Source organism: Protomyctophum parallelum (genome assembly GCF_964188405.1).
Source record: "Protomyctophum parallelum genome assembly, chromosome: 10".
Taxonomy (NCBI): Eukaryota; Metazoa; Chordata; class Actinopteri; order Myctophiformes; family Myctophidae; genus Protomyctophum; species Protomyctophum parallelum.
In genome coordinates this window covers 45,600,813-45,627,236 of record NC_139704.1, presented here as the reverse complement: position 1 = coordinate 45,627,236, position 26,424 = coordinate 45,600,813, and the positions used below count along the sequence as shown (strand labels likewise).

General features: G+C 44.9%; 1 protein-coding gene across 1 annotated transcript in view; it reads right to left on the bottom strand.

Annotated features, from left to right (window-relative positions):
- Nucleotides 1–25,121, bottom strand: part of prom2 (prominin 2) — a 42,560-nt gene extending 17,439 nt beyond the window's left edge. The window contains exons 1-7 of the mRNA XM_083775161.1: nucleotides 24,835–25,121; nucleotides 19,397–19,766; nucleotides 11,311–11,375; nucleotides 8,188–8,393; nucleotides 6,065–6,185; nucleotides 1,893–1,956; nucleotides 1,526–1,615 (exon numbers count right to left, since the gene is read on the bottom strand). Coding sequence (XP_083631287.1) covers nucleotides 1,526–1,615; nucleotides 1,893–1,956; nucleotides 6,065–6,185; nucleotides 8,188–8,393; nucleotides 11,311–11,375; nucleotides 19,397–19,691 — 841 coding nt within the window. The 5' untranslated portion in view covers nucleotides 19,692–19,766; nucleotides 24,835–25,121. The remainder of the gene's footprint in view (nucleotides 1–1,525; nucleotides 1,616–1,892; nucleotides 1,957–6,064; nucleotides 6,186–8,187; nucleotides 8,394–11,310; nucleotides 11,376–19,396; nucleotides 19,767–24,834) is intronic.
- Nucleotides 25,122–26,424: the final 1,303 nt, after the last annotated feature.

The window sequence follows — 26,424 nt, the reverse complement described above, 5'->3', positions numbered from 1 at the left end:
GTAGATCAGCTATTTTCGGGGCACAACCCAGCACTCTTTAAGCTAGTGGAGATGCAGGTGTAACGACATGTATTTCAAAACGAATTTGTTCAACGCAAAATACTGTGTTCAAGTTCAGGAGACTTTGGGAAAAAAGCCATTCTCCTGAACGCTGCCTTCCGTTATGGCATGGCATGGAAAGGAGTGGCGTTTGGCATTTCTTTCACCACAGTAAATAAATGCTGCATTCGTGGTCTGGAAAGGGCAGTTGTTTTACAGACGGGGTAAAAGGGCAGGGGCTGGAGCCCCCTTTGATGTCTATGCGTGCACGTCCCTGGCAACAACACATACCAGGTCAGAACGTACTGTACATACTGTACAACACAGGCCTACTGTAAAGCATTCTGAACATGGGTCCCTGGGGTTGGGAGGTTGGCCAGACGCCAGGCACCCTTACTGTAGAAATGGATAAATGTAATATCTTTTTTGGGGGGAAAGGGATGTAGTGAACTCAATAAATAGCAAAATAAATACTGTTGCTGTAAAAATGGTTTAACTAATTGGATGGCAGCTTTTATGGTGAATAAAATGTTATTTTGACCAATCTGTACGGTAGAGTATGCGCCATTAACGAAGAACAACTGACAACTTATTTGGTCCCCACTCCTTGGTTGTTTTTGTCTCACTGTATATTTGCAGTTGTGTTGAATTTGTCCTGTGCATTTTACAGAGAATATTGTGTGCACATGTCATATATAAAATAAAACAAATTGCGGGATAAAAAATCGAAAAGGGTCGAAACGTTGTGTCAGTATGTTTTTTGGAGCTTAAAAACGGTGTGCAGGTGTTCTTTTTTTCCTCTACTTAATCCTCTGCATTTGAGCAGCTTGTTTGTATCTCCCGGGGAGCAGTCAGGAATGAAGTGCCTTGCTCATGGACACATTGCCGAGGCCCAGAATGGAACCTGGGCTTCTAACCATTCAGCGTTGGTCTACCACCTGCTCTTCTAGTGAGACATTTAGAATAGATTCTGTGGAACACTACTGGTTGACAAGTGCATGCTATTGCATGAAGCTCAAAACACACTTTTTACCTGGGATCAGATTAAAAAAATGTCTTCTACATCCTGACAGTTTTCTGAAAAATCTATGTTTCTATGTCAGTCGTTCTTCGATTTGCTACTTTTCCAAAAGGGGTTCCCGCCCTGAATGGGTTAAGCTTTTGCCCAAATTATGTTTTCTTCTGTATTAGCGCGGTAGGAGAACATTCGGCAGAAATGACAGACTGCAGCAGCTTTAATATTTTTGCATATTTGCTATTGCAGGCATCGCTGGTTTCCAAATTTTGAATATGAGGTTTTTGGTCGGTGAAGTCTCACATGCAGTCGTGCACACAGCAGTGCAAACAGGATGATGCACGGTGAGAGGACGGTACCTGTACTGTACTGTACTGTACTGTACTGTACTGTACTGTACTGTACTGTACTGTACTGTACTGTACTGTACTGTACTGTACTGTACTGTACTGTAAGGTGAAAGGACGGTACCTTGAGCCAAGATTTGAACGTAGTCCAGCGCTGGGATGAAAGGTGCTTCTATGCTTTTCAGGATCTCTGTGCCCACCTTGGTGCCAATAACTGACAGACGCACGCACACCACACGCACGCACACGCGCATGCACACACACACACACACACACACATACACGCACGCACGCACGCACGCACGCACGCACACACACACACACACACACACACACACACACACACACACACACACACACACACACACACACACACACAGTTAAGAGAGACTTGACTGTGCAAAAAATGACAGGCAGGGGAAATATTACATACTTTTAAATGGCACATAATGACAGCATTGATCACAGTATTAACTTAACCCAAAACTCACCGTCGAGGTTTCCGGTGACCTCGTCGACAGTCTTGTAGCTTTCGGTCACCACATGGTCAATTTCCTGGGAATAGGTAAAGGGGCGGGGGGGGGGGACGGACGGACATAATCAATTACACTTTAGCATTTAGCTGTCGCTCTTATCCAAACTAAGCAACATACAGAATTACAATTCGGACTAAGCAGAGTAAGGCCTCACTCACACCTTCGCATCTAGCATACCACATTGATGCATGCTAGATGTTGCCCCAATGCATTTCCAATGGAAGTCACATGGTTTGACACAACATCTTTGTTGTACGGCTTTCGGCTGTGTTTCGACTGCCCCCCCTCAAGGTATAGTGTTATTTAATTGTTTGTAATGTGTAAGTGTTTGTCTTTTTTGTCTTGTTTTTCTTTCTTTCTTTTACACCACTAGGACCACTTTGGAAATAAGTGAAGTAATTTCTTATCCAAATAAAGTCAGTCAATGAATCAATCAACAGTCACACAAGAGTAAGAGTGCATTGATTGATTGATTGATTGATTGAAATATTTATTAACAGTTTGCAGAATTTACAGTACATTTCAAGCACAAACTCAATACAAAGACTGTTAACTGTGAGTGGACGACCCAATTAAGCATTACACTTGTTTACAACAGGGTCCACATTGTTCAATTCATCAAAACATTTAGAGACATACAAATAGACATTTCTATGTAGCTAAAGAACAGAACAGGAATTCATCATAAGAACAATGCAGAGAACAATGTAGTGCCTCAAAGAAGCTATGCTAATAAAATAATACAAGATAACACACACTCAAAAATAACAGCGTAATTATGCAACAAACGTCAATGTCCAGTGACTTTATCTAATCACACCTGGCAGCTTTGCAAACCTAAAGAACACAAGACAACAGAACCTCTCTCTCTCCCCAGCTGTAGGTGGAGATAAGTGTATTGACACAGTGGGGGCACAAGTCAAGTGCATGACAAATCGAGGCTCACTTTGAAACATCACACAAAAGCCACTCACAAACACAAGGATAAAAGATCACATGAGTTGAGCCGGGTACTTAATGTGACTAATCCTATACAGACACTAACAGGGATGGTTTATAGAACCGCATAAAACAACCTCAATCGGTCGTGGACAAAATAGCCTAATCCTGCTACAACATTTGCGGGTGGTAGTAGCTTAGTGGGTAGAAAGGCTCCCAGCAAGCCAAATGACGTCATGATAACGTTATGATGACGCCCTCCAGTGACTCCGGTGATGTTCAGGACTATAGGCCAGGCTGTGATCTTCACCAGTTTAAATAATATAGCTTATTTTGGGCCAGATCTGACTAGTTTTGATATGACTTAAGTTGATCTGGCCTCGATCAGACTCTCTCTGATTCATCCAGGGACGTCCGTCTTAGTGGGTAAAATGTATGTTGGTTGAAATCAGGTGATATTCTGGGCCAGGTATCTGACTAGTCTTGGTTTGACTTGATCTGGCCACAATCGAGACGTCCCTGATTCGTCCAGGTCCTGGCCGTGCTTGCTGGGCTGTGTGTAGTTTGCATGTTCTCCCCGTGTCCCCTAGGGTAGGTACCCTCACAAAAAACATGCAGTAATCCTGGTCTCTAAACTGCCTCGCTCCCCCTGGCCAGCCGGGGCGCCTGATGGAGGGGAAAGGAACTGGTTGGAATAACGTGTTCCTTTCCGCGCGCTACGTCCAACCAGGGAAACTCCCCCCCCCTGTCAGGTGTAAAGGAGCAACTTGGACACTCAGGCATGAAGGAAGCATGAGTTCAAGTCCGTTGCTCTCCCCATGTTTTGGCGGAGGGCGTGTACTGAGTAGAGCCCAGGATCACATTAGATAATTGACACAGGGGTGAAAATCGAGTCATGACTCTGATGAAGACCACAGGTCTAAACATGAGTCGTTATCCTGTATACTAAAATAAAAGGCTCTAAATGTCCGTGCGTGCTGCTCCAGTGTCCTCTCCTCCTCCTGCAACATGTGTCCATGTTCCTGTGATGCAACATGTGTCCATGACATGTTCCTGTGATGCAACATGTGTCCATGACATGTTCCTGTGATGCAACATGTGTCCATGTTCCTGTGATGCAACATGTGTCCATGTTCCTGTGATGCAACATGTGTCCATGTTCCTGTGATGCAACATGTGTCCATGACATGTTCCTGTGATGCAACATGTGTCCATGACATGTTCCTGTGATGCAACATGTGTCCATGTTCCTGTGATGCAACATGTGTCCATGTTCCTGTGATGCAACATGTGTCCATGTTCCTGTGATGCAACATGTGTCCATGTTCCTGTGATGCAACATGTGTCCATGTTCCTGTGATGCAACATGTGTCCATGTTCCTGTGATGCAACATGTGTCCATGACATGTTCCTGTGATGCAACATGTGTCCATGTTCCTGTGATGCAACATGTGTCCATGTTCCTGTGATGCAACATGTGTCCATGACATGTTCCTGTGATGCAACATGTGTCCATGTTCCTGTGATGCAACATGTGTCCATGTTCCTGTGATGCAACATGTGTCCATGTTCCTGTGATGCAACATGTGTCCATGTTCCTGTGATGCAACATGTGTCCATGTTCCTGTGATGCAACATGTGTCCATGTTCCTGTGATGCAACATGTGTCCATGTTCCTGTGATGCAACATGTGTCCATGTTCCTGTGATGCAACATGTGTCCATGTTCCTGTGATGCAACATGTGTCCATGTTCCTGTGATGCAACATGTGTCCATGTTCCTGTGATGCAACATGTGTCCATGTTCCTGTGATGCAACATGTGTCCATGTTCCTGTGATGCAACATGTGTCCATGTTCCTGTGATGCAACATGTGTCCATGTTCCTGTGATGCAACATGTGTCCATGTTCCTGTGATGCAACATGTGTCCATGTTCCTGTGATGCAACATGTGTCCATGTTCCTGTGATGCAACATGTGTCCATGACATGTTCCTGTGATGCAACATGTGTCCATGACATGTTCCTGTGATGCAGCGGATCAGCCGTTCCAGGCTTGAGGCGCGTTGGTAACAGGGGGGCAGTCAGCCAGATATTTCGTGAAGCCTCATTTGAAATCGGTAGTTCATATAATGGCCTGTTGTGGCGCTGGACTGGACCCAAAAAGCCCCATAGCTCCATAGAGGCCCATGTATTTTGGCCCAACTTCACCTAGACTGTATTACCTTAATAAACATGGTCATGAATACTTTCTTCTTCCAGTCACTAGTTTAAAGTCTCATTTCTAATGTCATAATATTCTTTTTGGAAAATTATGGTCCATTAATTAAAAAAATGACCATAAAGTCGCGTATGTTCTGAGGGGCGTGGCTACCGTTACCGTCTATGATCGGGATTCCCCTCCCACTCGAGAGTCTTCTCCTCCCACTCGAGTCAAAATAAAAACCAACGGAGAAGAAGGGGGGAAGACCCGCCTCGTTGTCTGGGCAGCCAATGACCAGCTGGTACAAAACGGAGCCAGCCAATGGCCAGCTGGTACCAAAAGATGGCGACTTACATCAGGAATTAGCATATTATTACAGGCTTCATTTTACGTTCATGTTAGACCCGGGGAACGCTTTGTCCATATTTTTTACAGTCTCTGGTTGGTACTAGACTCCCTTTGTTCCTTTTGACATTTACACTAACAAAGGCCTTGCATATAGCGTGGTGTTCCTGAGGTGTCGACAGGGACGTGCACACATAGACATCAAACGGGGGGCTTCAGCCCCCTGCCCTTTTACCCGCCTGTAAAACAACTGCCCTCTCCAGACCCACGAATGTAGCGTTTATACTACATGGTGAAAGAAATGCAAAATGCCACTCCTTTCCTTTCCATGCCATAATATATACCGGAAGGCAGCATTCAGGAGAATTGCTTTTTTTCCCCCCCCGAGGTCTCCTGAACTTGAACACAGTATAAGAAATTTGTTTAGAAATCCACTGTCGCTACACCGCATCTCTATAGCTAAAGAGTGCTGGGTTGCGCCCCGAAAATAGCTGATCTACAAGCCCTCAACGCGTCGCAGCGCGACGCGTTGAGGGCTTGTAGATCAGCTATTTCCGCTATTTCTGTCCCAAAAAGTGCCCTCTTAAGGGATTTCAGCCCCTGCCCCTCGAACACGTCCCTGAGGTGTGTGTGTGGGCTCACCTGTGGTACGGCGGTGAGGTAGGTATGAAGGTTGTTCATAGTGCTGTTCAGTTCCACCACACCGTGGTCCACGCTCGAGTGGAAGGTTTCGTTGCTTCTGAACATACAGATGTTTCCGGCTCTGTGGACATTAATTAACAGGGAAACGATTATAACGGTGGTCGTTAGACAGTTAGTTTGTGGACACCGTCCGGCGGTATACATGCACCTTCTTCTCCTCCACACAGCCAAGCTGGGAGAGCACATTTAAAAACAATAACGTCCTATAGACAATCACGTGGATCTCACACACATCAGGTATATTTTCTACATAATACATTTAACCCATTCTGAACGGGAACCCATTTTGGTGCTTTCCCATGTCATTCCCATGTCATTAAGACATGTGAATCCCTTGACTCCTTCAAAACCGCTCTCAAAGGGCACCTACGGATGGCTGCAATTCGAAACTGGCCTCTGGAAAATCTGAATCCCCCCCCACCCCCCCCCCCCTCACTGTATATTGTATCTTTTCCCTTTTTGCTTCCTATATGATGAATTCTTTTCCCTTTTTGCTTCCTATATGATGAATTCCTGTTCTGTTCTTTAGCTACATAGAAGTGTCTATTTGTATGTCTCTAAATGTTTTGATGAATTGAACAATGTGGACCCTGTTGTAAACAAGTGTAATGCTTAATTGGGTCGTCCACTCACAGTTAACAGTCTTTGTATTGAGTTTGTGCTTAAAATGTACTGTAAATTCTACAAACTGTTAATAAATATTTCAATCAATCAATCAATCCCTGACAAAATGACTAATTTACAGAATGTACCGGAAGATATTTTTGAACTGGTATCGGTAAAGCAATAGGATACACTGTGTATTTGCTCTGTACATGAGCAAACACACGTTTCGGTCCCTCCGGGCCTTCCTCAGGCATCAACTGGTATCGTTAAAAGCCATCTTCATGCTACAACTCCAGTTGGATATGCAGGATAATGCAGCAGCACGTGTAAGTACTTGTATATGGTCCTTTAATACAAGTAAAGGATATGCAGCACTTCTCAGGCTGAGGCTGTGAGCCACTCTGATACTGTACATGTGTGATGATGATGATGATGATGATGATGATGCACTCTTTAGATATCTGCACTGTATATCTGAACTATTTCTCCAGGAGCATTATTCACACTTCACTCAGATAACTCACGAATAGATTTAACCAATATTTATTATAGAGTGAGAATACATAGTGTGCATATAATATTGTATCTTGGTGTTCGGCTCTGCTACTTCTTTTCTCCCTGCTCGGCACAATTAAACACGAGATAGAGATACAATAACAACCCCCCCATGGGGAACAGAAATAACAGAGCCCACCGGTGGTGCTGGGGTGGCAGTGGTATCACATAAAACTGTAGAATATAAAGCGTACGTACAGAATGATGAGTGTGGTGAGTAAGACGCTCCAGTACAGAGTTAAAGGGCGTATACGTACAGTATGATGAGTGTGGTGAGTAAGGCGCTCCAGTACAGAGTTAAAGGGCATATACGTACAGTATGATGAGTGTGGTGAGTAAGGCGCTCCAGTACAGAGTTAAAGGGCATATACGTACAGTATGATGAGTGTGGTGAGTAAGGCGCTCCAGTACAGAGTTAAAGGGCGTATACGTACAGTATAATGTGTGGTGAGTAAGGCGCTCCAGTACAGAGTTAAAGGGCGTATACGTACAGTATGATGAGCGTGGTGAGTAAGGCGCTCCAGTACAGAGTTAAAGGGCGTATACGTACAGTATAATGTGTGGTGAGTAAGGCGCTCCAGTACAGAGTTAAAGGGCATATACGTACAGTATGATGAGTGTGGTGAGTAAGTCGCTCCAGTACAGAGTTAAAGGGCGTATACGTACAGTATGATGAGCGTGGTGAGTAAGGCGCTCCAGTACAGAGTTAAAGGGCGTATACGTACAGTATGATGAGTGTGGTGAGTAAGGCGCTCCAGTACAGAGTTAAAGGGCGTATACGTACAGTATGATGAGTGTGGTGAGTAAGTCGCTCCAGTACAGAGTTAAAGGGCGTATACGTACAGTATGATGAGCGTGGTGAGTAAGTCGCTCCAGTACAGAGTTAAAGGGCGTATACGTACAGTATGATGAGTGTGGTGAGTAAGGCGCTCCAGTACAGCGTCCTCCTGCAGCAGTCGGTGCGTCCTCTCTGCTTCTGGTACATCTGGCCTCCACAGTTGCCACAGCAACGGCAGCACGCCAGGAGGAAGCCCACCAGAGGCATCAGCACGATGTAGACCACCCCTATGGCCGCGCACACCAGGAAGCCAACCTCGTACACTAAGGACTGGACACGCAACGCACGCACGCATGCAGGCACGCACACACACACACACACACACACACACACACGCACAGACAGACACACACAGACACACGTAGAAGCACACAAAAAGAGCACACATGTATGAACACACACACAGACAAAAACAACATTTCCAGATATTATGCAAATCAAATTTTTAGATGTACAGATGCTATGCTTCTAGGAGTGACACTGACAAGGCAGGACAAGACATTAGAGGATCAGCCCAGGTTAGAAGGTTTAGGGATACAGCACGAAAGAGGGAGGTTGAGGTGGACAGAGGAGGGAAGAGGCCAGGGGCACACTGGGAGAAGGATGCTGAAGATATGGGGCTGCCAGGGAAGAGGAGGAGAAGAGGAAGGCCAAAGAGTAGGTTTATGGCTGTGGTGGTCGGTGTGAGAGGACATTCAGGTGGGGTTTACGGTCGGTATGAGAGGACATTCAGGTGGGGTTTACGGTCGGTATGAGAGGACATTCAGGTGGGGTTTACGGTCGGTGTGAGAGGACATTCAGGTGGGGTTTACGGTCGGTGTGAGAGGACATTCAGGTGGGGTTTATGGTCGGTATGAGAGGACATTCAGGTGGGGTTTACGGTCGGTGTGAGAGGACATTCAGGTGGGGTTTATGGTCAGTGTGAGAGGACATTCAGGTGGGGTTTATGGTCGGTGTGAGAGGACATTCAGGTGGGGTTTATGGTCGGTGTGAGAGGACATTCAGGTGGGGTTTATGGTCGGTGTGAGAGGACATTCAGGTGGGGTTTACGGTCGGTGTGAGAGGACATTCAGGTGGGGTTTATGGTCGGTGTGAGAGGACATTCAGGTGGGGTTTACGGTCGGTGTGAGAGGACATTCAGGTGGGGTTTACGGTCGGTGTGAGAGGACATTCAGGTGGGGTTTACGGTCGGTGTGAGAGGACATTCAGGTGGGGTTTATGGTCGGTGTGAGAGGACATTCAGGTGGGGTTTACGGTCGGTATGAGAGGACATTCAGGTGGGGTTTACGGTTGGTATGAGAAGACATTCAGGTGGGGTTTACGGTCGGTGTGAGAGGACATTCAGGTGGGGTTTATGGTCGGTGTGAGAGGACATTCAGGTGGGGTTTACGGTCGGTATGAGAGGACATTCAGGTGGGGTTTACGGTTGGTATGAGAGGACATTCAGGTGGGGTTTACGGTCGGTGTGAGAGGACATTCAGGTGGGGTTTACGGTCGGTATGAGAGGACATTCAGGTGGGGTTTACGGTTGGTATGAGAGGACATTCAGGTGGGGTTTACGGTCGGTGTGAGAGGACATTCAGGTGGGGTTTATGGTCGGTGTGAGAGGACATTCAGGTGGGGTTTACGGTCGGTGTGAGAGGACATTCAGGTGGGGTTTATGGTCGGTGTGAGAGGACATTCAGGTGGGGTTTATGGTCAGTGTGAGAGGACATTCAGGTGGGGTTTACGGTCGGTGTGAGAGGACATTCAGGTGGGGTTTACGGTCGGTGTGAGAGGACATTCAGGTGGGGTTTATGGTCGGTGTGAGAGGACATTCAGGTGGCAGCTAAGAGTCACCAAGGAAGACGCAGAGAGCAGAACCAGGTGGAAACAGATGATTTGCTGTGGTCGACCCCGGTGGGAATTAACAGGAAGAAGAAGAAGAAGAAAAGAGTGCAGATATCTCATGAGAATGCATCGCACACCAAGACCAGGCTATGAAATGGCTTAATTCACTTTTACTGTAGTCTGTATTCCTGAATCCTACTGTAATAAGACTGCAATCACAATGACTGTAAGACTTTTAGTAGTAGCTAACACTAGTATAGATGTGCAGTATATAGACAGATGCCCTACATTCACCACTTAACCCATTCTGACCTGAGATCAGATTCATAACGAGGTTTCCGCCGGACACACACTGGTCTGATGAACCCATTCTGACCTGAGATCAGATTCTAAAAATGTCACAGTCGCTCTTCGATTTTTCAAAAATAGCAGACCTACAAGCTCGTATCGCGCCACTCGGTGGCGCGATATGAGCTTGTAGATCTGCTATTTTTCAATAGCTAAAGCACGACATGATGCCAACACCAAAATGGGTGCCCAGTCAGAATGGGTTAAGCCCTATATAAATACAACATTGTACAACAAAGTACAAGTCCTTTTGGACGATTTTTTTGTCCGCCTATAATGCCCCAAAATAGGAACAACAGGCTCAAAGTGTTCTCAAGTTACTTAAGTTGCTCTGGACTGTAAAGAGTTTTAGTAACGCTAGAAGACATATTGAAAGCTTATACAAAGGTTAATGTAGGGAAAAATACATTGATATTTCTCATGTTACTGCATGGCCTCTAAGGGGCTTTGGGTTAGGAGTGTCTGTCACATTTAAAAAAAAAAGTGTGAGTTCCCACGCACACACTGCCACCTCCCCACACACACACTGCCACCTCCCCACACACACACACTGCCACCTCCCCACACACACACTGCCACCTCCCCACACACACACTGCCACCTCCCCACACACACACTGCCACCTCCCCACACACACACACTGCCTCCTCCCCACACACACACTGCCTCCTCCCCACACACACACTGCCACCTCCCCACACAGACACACTGCCACCTCCCCACACACACACTGCCACCTCCCCACACACACACTGCCACCTCCCCACACACACACACTGCCACCTCCCCACACACACACTGCCACCTCCCCACACACACACTGCCACCTCCCCACACACACACTGCCACCTCCCCACACACACACTGCCACCTCCCCACACACACACTGCCACCTCCCCACACACACACTGCCACCTCCCCACACACACACTGCCACCTCCCCACACACACACTGCCACATCCTCACACACACACTGCCACCTCCTGGGCAAAGACATATTGCACTTACTGCTCTGACGTTGTCTTTGTCTGACAGCGCTTGTTCAATATCTTCCACAAATGTCACGATCAGGTCTACAAGAAATGGAAAGAGAAAGAAAGGTTGTGAGAAGAACAATGTTAACAAACTTTTAGCTTTTTACTCTACTGTACTGGCAGGTGTCTTTGTGCGCACTGAGCTTGGGTTCTAGCCTTTGGTGTGGGTGCTACACATTGACCATGGGGACACTGCGTCTCATGTACAAACAGGGACCACACCCACAACACCAGAGGGAGTGCAACAAACCATGTACAACCCAGATTCGGCACAAACAAGGGACTAAATTATTTTCGCTCCTATGCCACCAAAATGTGGAACGCCCATGTGGAACAGTCATTAAGACATGTGAATCCCTTGACTCCTTCAAAACCGCTCTCAAAGGGCACCTACGGATGGCTGCAATTCGAAACTGGCCTCTGTAAAATCTGAATCCCCCCCCCCCCCCCCCGCCCCATTTCCCCTCACTGTATATGTATCTTTTCCCTTTTTGCTTCCTATATGATGAATTCCTGTTCTGTTCTTTAGCTACATAGAAGTGTCTATTTGTATGTCTCTAAATGTTTTGATGAATTGAACAATGTGGACCCTGTTGTAAACAAGTGTAATGCTTAATTGGGTCGTCCACTTACAGTTAACAGTCTTTGTATTGAGTTTGTGCTTAAAATGTACTGTAAATTCTACAAACTGTTAATAAATATTTCAATCAATCAATCAATCAATCAATCAACGTGCAGAGAATGTTAGAGAGGCAGGGGCTGAAATCTCATAAGAGGGCACTTTTTAACAAAAAATTGCAAAACGCGCTGCGACGCGTTGAGAGCTTGTAGATCAGCTATTTTCGGGGCGCAACCCAGCACTCTGTATCTACTGGAGATGCGGTGTAACGACATGGATTTCTAAACAAATTTGTTTCTAAACGCAAAATTGTGCGTTCCAAGTTCAGGAGACTTTGGAAAAACAGCTATTTTCCTGAATGCTGTCTTCCGGCATGGCATGGAAAGGAAAGGAGTGGCATTTGGCATTTCTTCCACCGTGTAGTAAACGCTGCATTCGTGGTCTGGAGAGGGCAGTTGTTTTACAGACGGGTAAAAGGGCAGGTTGCTTTGATGTCTATGTGTGCACAGTGCACGTCCCTGTCCTGTGTACAATGTGTTTGTAATGGGCTCTATGCAGTATGCACACAGAATAACTCTTCCTACTTCCGGGACCAGGCCCGCTCCCTATATACTTCCTTCACAGGTGTTACCGATGATACTAGTTAAGGTTCTGTTCCATTTAGTGTACAGTGGTTCTCAAAATGTCAAGGACCCCCAGAACTCTGAGAGAGTTACAAACCACTTACGACCCACAGGTGTGTATAGCAAAGTGTTTCAATCAATCAGTTCGACGTTTGTTTTTATATTTAATTACATTTGTATATGCTTTTATGCAGAAGATTAGTGGCCGCAGTATGAGGGAGTAAATATTATTTATAGGTGGAAATCAAGCCCTCTTTGGTGTACCGTAATAACTAGGCAACCATGGCTGGCTTTCAGAGAGATTAGACTCCCACGTCTATTGTCTCAGTTGTTATGGATATTCTTCCCCACAACACAGACGCTGATTGTGTGGCAGTTGGGGGAACTGAGCAGAGGTGTGTCGTCATTGTTCAGGTGTTCTGAACTATGGCTGTGTGGGGTGGGGGGGGGGGTGGGGGGGGGTGGGTTGAGGTTAATATCTGGTTCCTCCTTTTGGTCTCAGACAGCTTTGCAAAAGCCCGGTCAGGGACAGATCTGTGTGTGTGTCGCATTGAACCACTTAGCCTTAGCCCAATATAAAATTGTATACAACAAATGGGCCGATCGATGTACAGTTAATTTTCTTCAAAGCAAAAGGTGTGGTAACTTCAAACCGTACAAATGAACCACAAGCATTCAATAGAAACACAGTTTCACAGAGAAACACAGAGTTCACCAGCTGGCATGGAGTTAAGAATGAGTGGGAAACCAGCTGTCATGCTCAGGTTGGAGTTGTAAGCTCTGCTCTTAAGGGCCATCATCCTGTGTGTGTGTGTGTGTGTGTGTGTGTGTGTGTGTGTGTGCGCGTGCGTTTGTGAGTATTCGTGTGTGTGTGCGTGCGTTTGTGTGTATTCGTGTGCGTGCTTGCGTGTATTCGTGTGCGTGTGTGTGTGTGTGTAGGGGGGATTAGAGCGAGAGAAACAGAGCGGGAGAGAGAGAGAAAAGGTAAACGTGTGTTGAGCTTGGACTGACATGCAATGAGGAAGGAAGGCTTTATGGGGATGTGGAGTTTACTTTGAAAGGATACGCAGCAGAGGAAGGCTTTATGGGGACGTGGAGTTTACTTTGAAAGGATACGCAGCAGCAGCGCTGCAGGGAGGTTCAGCTGACTGTTAACTAGACAGAGAGATACATGCCACTCCTTTACTGATCCCATAGGGGGGAAGGATAGATACATGCCACACCTTTACTGATCCCATAGGGGGGAAGGATAGATACATGCCACTCCTTTACTGATCCCATAGGGGGAAGGATTGATACATGCCACACCTTTATTGATCCCATAGGGGGGAAGGATAGATACATGCCACTCCTTTACTGATCCCATAGGGGGGAAGGATAGATACATGCCACACCTTTACTGGTCCCATAGGGGGGAAGGATAGATACATGCCACACCTTTACTGATCCCATAGGGGGGAAGGATAGATACATGCCACACCTTTACTGATCCCATAGGGGGGAAGGATAGATACATGCCACACCTTTACTGATCCCATAGGGGGGAAGGATAGATACATGCCACTCCTTTACTGATCCCATAGGGGGAAGGATTGATACATGCCACACCTTTATTGATCCCATAGGGGGGAAGGATAGATACATGCCACTCCTTTACTGATCCCATAGGGGGGAAGGATAGATACATGCCACACCTTTACTGGTCCCATAGGGGGGAAGGATAGATACATGCCACACCTTTACTGATCCCATAGGGGGGAAGGATAGATACATGCCACACCTTTATTGATCCCATAGGGGGGAAGGATAGATACATGCCACACCTTTATTGATCCCATAGGGGGGAAGGATAGATACATGCCACACCTTCATTGATCCCATAGGGGGGAAGGATAGATACATGCCACTCCTTTACTGATCCCATAGGGGGGAAGGATAGATACATGCCACACCTTTATTGATCCCATAGGGGGGGAGGATAGATACATGCCACACCTTTACTGATCCCATAGGGGGGAAGGATAGATACATGCCACACCTTTACTGATCCCATAGGGGGGAAGGATAGATACATGCCACACCTTTACTGATCCCATAGGGGGGAAGGATAGATACATGCCACACCTTTATTGATCCCATAGGGGGGAAGGATAGATACATGCCACACCTTTATTGATCCCATAGGGGGGAAGGATAGATACATGCCACACCTTCATTGATCCCATAGGGGGGAAGGATAGATACATGCCACTCCTTTACTGATCCCATAGGGGGGAAGGATAGATACATGCCACACCTTTATTGATCCCATAGGGGGGGAGGATAGATACATGCCACACCTTTACTGATCCCATAGGGGGGAAGGATAGATACATGCCACACCTTTACTGATCCCATAGGGGGGAAGGATAGATACATGCCACACCTTTACTGATCCCATAGGGGGGAAGGATAGATACATGCCACACCTTTACTGATCCCATAGGGGGGAAGGATAGATACATGCCACACCTTTACTGATCCCATAGGGGGGAAGGATAGATACATGCCACTCCTTTACTGATCCCATAGGGGGGAAGGATAGATACATGCCACTCCTTTACTGGTCCCATAGGGGGAAGGATAGATACATGCCACTCCTTTATTGATCCCATAGGGGGGAAGGATAGATACATGCCACTCCTTTATTGATCCCATAGGGGGGAAGGATAGATACATGCCACACCTTTACTGGTCCCATAGGGGGAAGGATAGATACATGCCACTCCTTTACTGGTCCCATAGGGGGAAGGATAGATACATGCCACTCCTTTATTGATCCCATAGGGGGAAGGATAGATACATGCCACTCCTTTACTGGTCCCATAGGGGGGAAGGATAGATACATGCCACTCCTTTATTGATCCCATAGGGGGGAAGGATAGATACATGCCACACCTTTACTGATCCCATAGGGGGGAAGGATAGATACATGCCACTCCTTTACTGATCCCATAGGGGGGAAGGATAGATACATGCCACTCCTTTACTGATCCCATAGGGGGGAAGGATAGATACATGCCACTCCTTTATTGATCCCATAGGGGGGAAGGATAGATACATGCCACTCCTTTACTGATCCCATAGGGGGGAAGGATAGACACATGCCACACCTTTATTGATCCCATAGGGGGGAAGGATAGATACATACCACACCTTTATTGATCCCATAGGGGGGAAGGATAGATACATGCCACACCTTTATTGATCCCATAGGGGGGAAGGATAGATACATGCCACTCCTTTATTGATCCCATAGGGGGGAAGGATAGATACATACCACACCTTTATTGATCCCATAGGGGGGAAGGATAGATACATGCCACTCCTTTATTGATCCCATAGGGGGGAAGGATAGATACATGCCACACCTTTACTGATCCCATAGGGGGGAAGGATAGATACATGCCACTCCTTTATTGATCCCATAGGGGGGAAGGATAGATACATGCCACACCTTTATTGATCCCATAGGGGGGGAGGATATATACATACCACTCCTTTATTGATCCCATAGGGGGGAAGGATAGACACATGCCACTCCTTTATTGATCCCATAGGGGGGGGAGTCAGTTGTCGTGCAGGTACAGTTATGAAACAACACAGATATATAGGTATAAGATAGGACAGATATAAGGTGTGTGTGTGTGTGTGTGTGTGTGTGTGTGTGTGTGTGTGTGTGTGTGTGTGTGTGTGTGTGTGTGTGTGTGTGTGTGTGTGTGTGTGTGTGTGTGTGTGAATTAGTGACGTCTCTATTGGGGCCAAATCAAGTCAAACCAAGACTAGTCACAGCTGGCCCAGAATATCACAGAGATATTAACAGATATAAATACTATAGTCAAAGTGCACTAACAGTATATTACCAGACAGTTAATTAACAGGTATTAAACCAGATGGGGGCACGTACTGCTGTACGTCAGTCACACAGATTCAATGACATTCTCATCATTGCATTATCAACCCGACAGACTCCAGCTCGGCAGTGTTGAATGTCAAGGAAATGGTTTTCTGCTGTGATTCAGTCATCTAATAATTATTATCAGTGAGTCATCGATGCTTTCATCTGAGCAGAGCTCGACAGACTGTCACCGTGTGCGTGTGTGCGTGCGTGCGTGTTTGTGCACGTAATTGTGCCTTTTCCATTGTTTGCTTATTAACGTCAGTAGGAACCTGGAGGCAGGATATTAAATGCATTGTGGCTTTTCTGACACACAATAGCAGTGCTCACACAAAACGATACTGGTAATAGAAGGCAATGAAAAAAGGACACAGACGATACTGTCTGGTCACAACGAGACCATTCTGTACACAAGGAAACATTCAGCCCAAACAAACAACTTTGCCCTTGAAGTTAAGCATTAACTGGACAAAGTAGGCGCTTTCCCATATACTTTACTGATTAGCCAAAGTTGTCATGGCGTTTCTGATGGGTAACTGATGTATACACTCCATCATGGCCCATAGCACTTACCCCACCCCCTTAGATAGCATTTCTGTAGACTTAGATAGCATTTGATACAGACTTATAGCATGTTATGTAGACAGCACTATAATTGCATTGTATGTCGTCATAGCACGTCATAGTACATATGTATAGCATAGTAGTATAGATGTATAGTTTATATGTATAGCTTCATTATATAGATATTCCACTGTTACTTTCTTAGCTTACGCATGTTTCTTGATAAATGTTTTTATGTGATGTATTCCCATGCTTTTTTGTTCTTGCTTAATGTAAGTCGCTCTGGATTAAGAGCGTCTGCTAAATGTCTAAATTGTAAATTGTAAATTGTACATAGGCTAATGGTTCTCAATTTGTTCTGGATCAGGGTCCACTTGAATGTGTTCACAGCCCATCCCATATCTTATCTGACCATTTTCCAGAGCATGTTTATTTAATTTAACGGTCAATCACGAATCGATCGTGTTCCCGGCTTGGATCAATGGAAACTAGCATACCGGTTAGTATGCTTTAAGTTCCTGTTAATCAGTGTTAATCACACTTGATGACATTTTCAGGGCGGGAACCCCTTTTGGTGTTTGAAAAATAGCAGATCTACAAGCGCGGCACGCTACATAAGCTTGTAGATCTGCTATTTTTGAAAAATCGTGAAAATGCGGCACAAATCTTTGAATATTATATTCTTTCAGAGCGAACGTTTTTTAACTCAAATCTTTGCATCTGAGGAGTTCCTGGAATAACATATTTTCAGATGGCAGTAGCCTGATTATCAGACTGTAGCTTTCTTGAGGCTTCAGTCTGACATTGTCTCCTGTCTGTCTGAGCCATTTCAAGGGGGAGGGGATTAGAATTTCCCTCAACCAATGGTAGCCATTGGTGTTGTTTTTCCCTCCTTCCTCTGTGTGGTGCGCTGCGTGATGACGCTGAAAACGGGCCTCGGCGCTGATTGGTTGTTCGTTTAGACCCACCCCCACCACCGATTCTCATTGGATAATACATTTTTGTACCGAAGAAATTATAGGTTCACAGCGCAACACGGTATTTGGGCTGGATCCAGGCTAGCATCATGTTATGCTTTAGCTATTGAAAAATAGCAGATCTACAAGCTCATAGCGGCTATTTTTGAAAAACCGACATAGAAACCACTGACATAGAAAAATAGCTTTTTCAGAAAACTGTCAGGATGTAGAAGATATTTTTAGAATCTGATCTCAGGTCAAAAGACTGAGTCATGCTTCGCCTGGCGAAATAAGGTATCATGTGACGCGTCGACACTCGACCAAAACAATAACCTATTCTCTTCATCCTGGCGTTGGAGCATTTCTAGACAGTCAACCGCTTCAAATTTCTCACCACCTTTTTGATTGAGATTGTGAAGCTCAGCCCCTTAGATAGCACTTTATGTAGGCTTAGATAGTATTTTAAATATAGCACTTTATGTAGACGTAGATAGTATTTTAAATATAGCACTTTATGTAGACTTAGATAGTATTTTAAACAGACTTATAGCATGTTACGTAGACAGCACTAGAATTACATTTTATGTAGTCATAGCACTTATAGTACACATGTATAATATATAATATAGTATAGTATGTATAGTTTACATAGATACTCCACTGTTAGCTTACGCATGTTTCATGATAACTAGATTAAGAGCGTCTGCTAAATGCCTAAATTGTAAATTTTATCAAAGCACGGAACAAAACTATAATTACTACAATCTGTAGTTATCTACAGTTACAATTTATCTATAGTTACAAATCTAAATGACGTGGCTGTGTGAGATTCCTTGGAGAATTAACCACCAGTGTTGGAAAGTAACTAAAGTAACTTTCCAACTTTTTTCAGTAACTAGTAATTTAACTAGTAAATTGCTTGTTTTCACGAGCCTTGGTGGTACTGTGGGCTTGAGTGTTTATTAATGGTAGACTGGGTTGGGATGGAGTTGCTTTGCAGGCTGCTGGTTTGGGTCTAGATCTAGAGTTCTAGACTCTAGAATGGATACAAAAACGATGCACACTTATATGTGTGAATTATCGGATGCGAAAGGGGCGGGCCTTAAACCTTGTGACACCAGCAAAACCACACAGTACAAAAGCACATCAATCCAATTGTGTATAAATAAAATATTTCTGTATTTGGTTTTGGATGTTCCAAATACCCTGAGCTATACCTGTCTAGTTTGATATCTACAGTATGTTTTAGACCTGAACTAAATAATTGATCTCTGTAGAAATCTGGCTTTCCCTCAATGATGTGCATTTCTGGACTAGCAGTTAATTTAGCCATACTAAACTAAACTGTGGTCACTGACCTGATGGAAAGCTGTTGGGCTGGACCGTGTTGAGGAAGGACCGTACGGGGGCGGCCATGAAGCCCGCCCCGGGATCCGGCTCCGTGTTGTCCTCATACTGGGGCGGGGTCAGGGCCAGCGGGGCCCCTGCTGTTGGGCAGGAGGCCCCCTGGGGAGAGGCAGCAGCAGGAGGAGGAGGAGGAGGAGGAGGAGGAGGGGTAGCCTGGACCAGGCTGAGGGCTATGAGTAACACCGCTACCCTGATGCTGCTGCTCCAGGGTCTCTGACTCCTCGTGGTCTCATGGTGTCTCTGCATGACTCAGCTGGGGAGAGGAGTCCAACGGTGTGGACCACGATCACCTCATGGCACTCGCTGGCTCTCGATCTGCATCTGGAAGAAAAGACGAGGAAGTACAATAAGGAAGAGGAAGGAGAGGTGTGACTACAGAGCAGAAGTATATGTGGCTCAGGAGGAGGAGGTGGTGTAGACGGAGCGAGAAAGGTTCGAATCCCCGCCCGGCCTTGTGTCAAAAGTGCAAAGACACTGAACCTGATCCTGATGATAACGAGCAAGCTGCGGCCTTGTGTGGTTGTTTCTGCCATCTCTGTGTGTGTGTGTGTGTGTGTGTGTGTGTGTGTGTGTGTGTGTGTGTGTGTGTGTGTGTGTGTGTGTGTGTGTGTGTGTGTGTGTGAGAGAGAGAATGGGTTGAATGTACTGCATATTGTAAAGGGCTTTGGATGAAAGACGTTATAGAAATGTAGGCCGTTTCTCTCACTCACACACCCTCACACACACGCACACACACACACAGACACACACCATCATGCACGCACACGCACTCACGCATACACCCTCATGCACGCACGCACATGTGCGCGTGCACGCACACACACACACACACATACACACACACGCACGCATGCACGCACACACCCACCCTCATGCACATACACACACGTACGCACGCCATGGAGGAAGGGAGATGCCGAGAAGAAAGCCACACAAATATAACTGAGTCACAGTCACAGAGGATCTGGTTGTTTACTGTTCTATACAAAATGTCAGGGGGAGACTAGCACTGTCTGACGGGGGGAAAGAAGAACCATTTTGTAAACGCTAAAATGTCAGTTATAGTTTTTGTCAGTGCCCTTTAAATGTACCCTTTCTTTCATGTTCTGTTTACCTAGAAATATTGACACAGTACTTGATGCTGCCAGGTCTATATCCAGGTCTATATCCGAGCCTAACTACATGTAAGGCAGTGCTTTTGACTTTAACCCATTCTGAACCGGGACCCATTTTGGTGTTGCCATCATGTTATGCTTTAGCTATTGAAAAATAGCAGATCTACAAGCTCATAGCGCGCCACAGAGTGGCGTGCTACGAGCTTGTAGGTCTGCTATTTTTGAAAAATCGAAGAACGACTGACATTTTTAGAATCTGATCTCAGGTCAGAATGGGTTAATCAGACCAGTGTGTGTCCAGTGGAAACCTCGTATGAATCTGATCTCAGGTCAGAATGGGTTCATCAGACCAGTGTGTGTCCAGTGGAAACCTCGTATGAATCTGATCTCAGGTCAGAATGGGTTAATTTACTTGAGAAGTCATAGCATTGGAAAAAAGAACAAACTTTGGCTTAATGAAATACAAGCCCAGGTTGATGTAGTCAATTATACAGGCCCAATCCACTATATTTATATACCACATTTCACAACTCAAGGTTTACAAAGTGCTGCACAGAAAGTTAAAAGCCAAATGCACTGTCAACTAAAACATGACACCAGCAAAACCACACATAACAACCAAGCCAAAGAGAAACACAGACAGCACTCTCAAACGGAATTAAAAGCTGAGGTGTGAAAGTGGGTCTTAAAGGGATTGTGACATTAAAAAAAAAGGTTTTGGAATTGTTCTTGTTTTTTTTTGGTTTTCTAATCTCAATTGCACCCAAAAAACATGAACTTTTAACATTCAGTAGATTTTCTGTGATCTGGGGTTTTCTGGCTCAAACAGGTGCTCTGATTTGCCGGCAGTAAGTGACATCACTTACTGCAAATCCCATATATGTCAATGGGATTTGCCAGCAGATGTCACTGTTTCACTGTGTTGCCTGTTTTCATTGTAGCTCAAAAGGCCCAAAAAACCCCAAAGAAAACTTCAGACCACAGAAAATCCACTGAATGTTCAAAGTTCAGGTTTTTTGGGTGTAATTGAGGTCATAAAACCTAAAAGAAAAAGAAAAATAAATGAAAATGAATGTCATAAAACCTTTAAGGCGAGATATACTGTGTGACTGTGTGTACTAAGTGTAAACACTGACAGTCGGCAGGCATCTAACGTACCTGCATCAGTAGTGTTTAGTCAGATACCCAGTCAGCACTCAGCAGAGTGAAACCAGCACATTGTCAGAGTGACACAGATTGAACCAGATATGGCCGTAGTGAAGTACAGTACCTTTACTAAACTGTCCCACCGTTTAACATGTTCACGTATTTTCTATCTAGGGAAAGTTACCCAGCTGAAATGTAAAGGTGCGGAATGAACTGAATGGTTGGTATTTATGCATAGACTATAACACTGTAACACACAACAAAATTAAGATATTTACTTAGTGGGATTAGGGGGGAAAAAAAGGTCTGAGCAGTTCTGCTACTTTTCCCCTCAGGTATTTATAGATGGGACAAGTGCAGGACAAGTGCAGGACAAGGTGACATAAAAAAAGCAGCTCATGCAAAAGGGAAACGGTCAAGAAAACCACGGGACACGACGAGAAGGATATAGTTAGAGAAATGCATACAAAAGAGGAGAAAAAAAGAGAGGGAAAAGGATGAGCCTTTACCTGTTTTATTTCTCCAACAGAGCAGTGAAAATCCACCCAGGTTTAGCTGCCAGTCTGTACGGCACCAAGTCTAACTGTGTGAGTCACCCTCTCTTAGTCTGGGCTGTTCAAGTGCATTAAGGTCCTCGCAGGTGTATGTGCAGTGTGTGTGCGTGTGTGTTCACCTCTATAACCTGATATGTATTCCTGTTGCTAACAAGTTGAAGTGTGACTGCTTCTGTGTTTGGTTTTAGTGGCAGTGAGAATGGGAGGGTTTACGTTATGAGAGAGAGAGGGAGAGGGAGAGGGAGGGAGGGAGAGGAATGGAGAGGGACAGAGTGACGTGGGAAAGTGGGAAGGTAAGCAAATAATTGAGAAGGGTGGTTTGGAAGAGACAAAGCTGCCAGGCAAATGATTTTCGATTTCCCCCCACTCTGTTTGCAGTCTCTCTTGAAAAAAAAAGGTGTGTGTGTGTGTGTGTGTGTGTTTCAAGATGTAAATGGTGTTTGAATTGCAACACTTCTATTGGGAGAGGCAGGACATTTTGTGAACACTAGTTAATAATAGCAGAAGAAATAAACGTATTTATCCATTTGTCTTTATATCTTCTATCCTTGTTGACAAAGACGATATTCAAATAGTTTATTAGCCTATTATTATTATTATCAATTTGTCATTAATATTATAGGAGTCATTCCACGAAACCGGTACGATTTGGGCTTTTATTTTTTTGAAAGTTTGACCGAAAGGTTTTATTTTTCTGAATACCGCACAATATTAAGGACATCTTTAGCTATCAGAAAAAGATAATTTCCCATCTCAGGCATTCAATTAATATTTGTATGTATTTATATAGAATAATATAGCAGCGGAGTTGAAATTTATACCAGGGTAACCCTGTTATTCACGGGGTTGTGATTTTTTACTCAAGATGGCTACTACTCTACCTGTGGTGATTAAGAGGAGACCACATGGCATCCCTGAGATTAAGAAATCAGATATTGTTTAAACAGACATAATTTTCACAAATAATTGTTTTCTATCTTTATTCCATGTAATGGAGTTGAGCTGTTATGCTTTACAACCACATGTGAGAGTATAAATTACTCTAAAACATTGTAAAATAAGGTGTGACATTGCCTCTTTCTGTAGCATGTTGTTCAGAAGACTTTAGTGACATCATTTCCTGTTGGTGATGTCACTAAAGGGCCAGTTAATTATTCTTATGGGGGGAGAACGACTCGTGTAACGGGGTTGAGTGCGATTGGGGGACAGAGCTATATAATGCTATTTTAATGATTAATCATCTATTTATTCAAAAACTAAACATGACCAGCAATAAAGCACCGATAGATTTATATGAGAGTGGCATAATTTATGGATTTTTGTACATTTTTAATGGTCATATCTCAAGTCCACTTTAAGTTGGTGACTCAATCGATAAAATACACCTTAATAAAAATCAGCTGAGCTGCCTGAGCATATCAATTATTGACAGTCAATACACGTGTTATTGTATTACTATGATAATGCTGTATACACAATGTCTGCCGTGAAATGAATTGCTGTAGATGCAGTTCCTTCCAATAAAGTGAAGTTATGACCCACTTCGCACTTCCTTCCAGTAAGTTATTGCGCAGCATGCAGTGTGGTAAGATGTTTATGTAAGGGCATGAGAAGAACACAACACACCCTGTTTAGTACAGGGCACTGAGGACAGGCTATCATGATCAAATATGTCTGTGTATAGTTTTAAGAGGTTGAGTTGTGCCTAGCAATAATTGACATATATGGACATAGGCAGGGTACAGGGTTAACCTCTAGTGCACAATATCGTTTTCGGCGACTGAAGTGTAAACTAGAAAAAGTGCCACCAGGGCAGGTCAGGTTGTGGCCTACTGGTGGCGCTATAATAAGCCAATGTGGTGGCATTTCTTCTTACGCCTTCGATGGCATTTGGATGATTTGAGGCATTTCGTTCCAAAAATGTGTTTTGCAAAAATCCACCTTGGTTGGTGGCGCTATAACAGGTAAACAGGCTAATGTGAAAAGGGTGGGATATATTCCTCAGCCTAGTAGGAAAGTCTGTGAAAGATTTCAGGTAACTTGCACGCTGCGTTCATGATTTGAGGCTTTTTGTTCAAAACGGGCCAATCCTGCAAATTTTGAAAGCCAATGTTAGCCAATTAGGATGGAATATGAAATATCGGACAGATCCGGCTTGAACACATGACTATAGAGATAGTGTTTGCGGGATTTTTGGACAAAATATGGAGGAGTAATATAAAAAACTGTGTTTTACGCAAGTCTGCCTCCTGGTGGCGCTATAACAGGCCGTTCTGGAAAATGTGGGGCAGAGGTTCATCGTTGGCATCCAGGGAGTTTGTGTCGACTGGGTTAACGGTGCCGGAGATTAGCTGTACACAGACGGACGGACACACAGACACACGGACGGAGTGCAAAACATACTCTCTCCTCATGCCTTCGGCCTGATGGAGACAATTAGGCATGACACATGCACGCAGCAGATAGACTAAGGAAATACATTACATTTGCATATGAGGTCATATTACAATTATGCAATTGTTCTGATTTGCATACATGTCTAAACTCAGAGACACATAGAGAGGTGTTTTTTACCTTTGAAGAGCGGATGCGTAGCGTTGGAGCAATCTTCTGTCCTCCTCTCCCGTTTGGTGTCTTCAGGTGGCTGGCAGCGTTAATCTGCCTATCACAAGTTGCTCATCCCTGCTTTGCCACAGCAACGTGCTTTCATCAAATGCTTTAATCTGCTGCTGTCACTGACTGTTGATCGCTGGCACGCAACGGCCACTCTAGAATACAGCTACACTCTGCTCAACTGTTTCTTTACCTGCCTTGAGGCCTATAGTCCACACGTGTTGTGTGTTTGTTGAAAAACCCAAATCAAATGCCTCCTATATCTCTGCAAAAAAGATAACTAGCCCCTGATCTACAACAGGAAATCTTTTTGTTGAAAAACCCAAATCAAATGCCTCCTATATCTCTGCAAAAAGATAACTAGCCCCTGATCTACAACAGGAAATCTTTCTGGTTGACTGTGAGGATGTGGTTCAGACACCGACTGACTGTCAGGATGGTGGCTGTCTTCTGTTACACACTGTCACAGCTGTCTGTCTCAATATCAATCTCCTCGTGTGAATCGCGTTCCGTCAGCGCTCAACCGTCTACACCACTCCTAATGTCTATAGTGTGTGACAGAAAAGGCATAATATAGGTTCTGCCTTTGTCTCTCTGCCTCTCTGTTAAAATGAAAGGCCATTTTCACTTCCCCATTAATGAGGTCATTGGAGTAAGGTTTCTGTCTCTGAACTGAGTACACTCTGTGTAAATGGTAATAGGTGCATTAATATAGCGCCTTTATCCAAGGGGCTTTACATAGATTGTGCATCAATTCACACAAACATTCACACACCGATGGCGGCGGAAACCACGCAAGGCACCAACCAGCACATCAGGAGCAATTTGGGGTTCAGTGTCTTGCTCAAGGACAGTTCGACACTAACTCTGCGGGAGCCCACAGGGTTCGAGCAGGCAACCTTGCGGTTACCATCCAGCCACTCTACGCCCTGAGCCACCGCCGCCCCAGAGTTGTGTAGACAGAAATGGTTCACAGAGAAGATTGTGTGCACATCTCAGTGCCTATATTTAGGCCCAGGTGCTGGAAGTCAGGCATCAAGGAAGAGTTTCTAGAGACTTACTTTATTTAGAGGCAACAAATGACCACGTTTCGACCTACAAGGTCTCCATCAGACCTGATGAAGACCTTGTAGGTCGAAACGTTGTAAAGTCCCGGAGCTCTAGAAGAAACTAGTGTGTGGATGTTCTTTCTCTTCCTAGACAGAAACGGTGCCATGTAAGATCTTATGAGCATTAGTGAGGACCACCAATTCTACGAAGAAGACAAGGTTGAAAATGGGTGAAGTATCCCCATGTCCTTCATGCATCTTCGACGGGAGCGACTTAGAAGATGCACCCTATAGTCTCTGTGGTGGTGGGCAGGAACTTTACCCCTGCGACACCCAAGCATCCTCAAGATAGAATTTCTATCATCTCTATTGCTCTCAAGACTATTCGTTTTTTTGGTCATTTATAAACGTGTGTGAGTTTCAACTACCACATAAGTAACCTCAGCCTCACCAGGCTTTTCACCTGATTGGGCAGCATGCTCAAAGTTAAGGAATCTCAAAA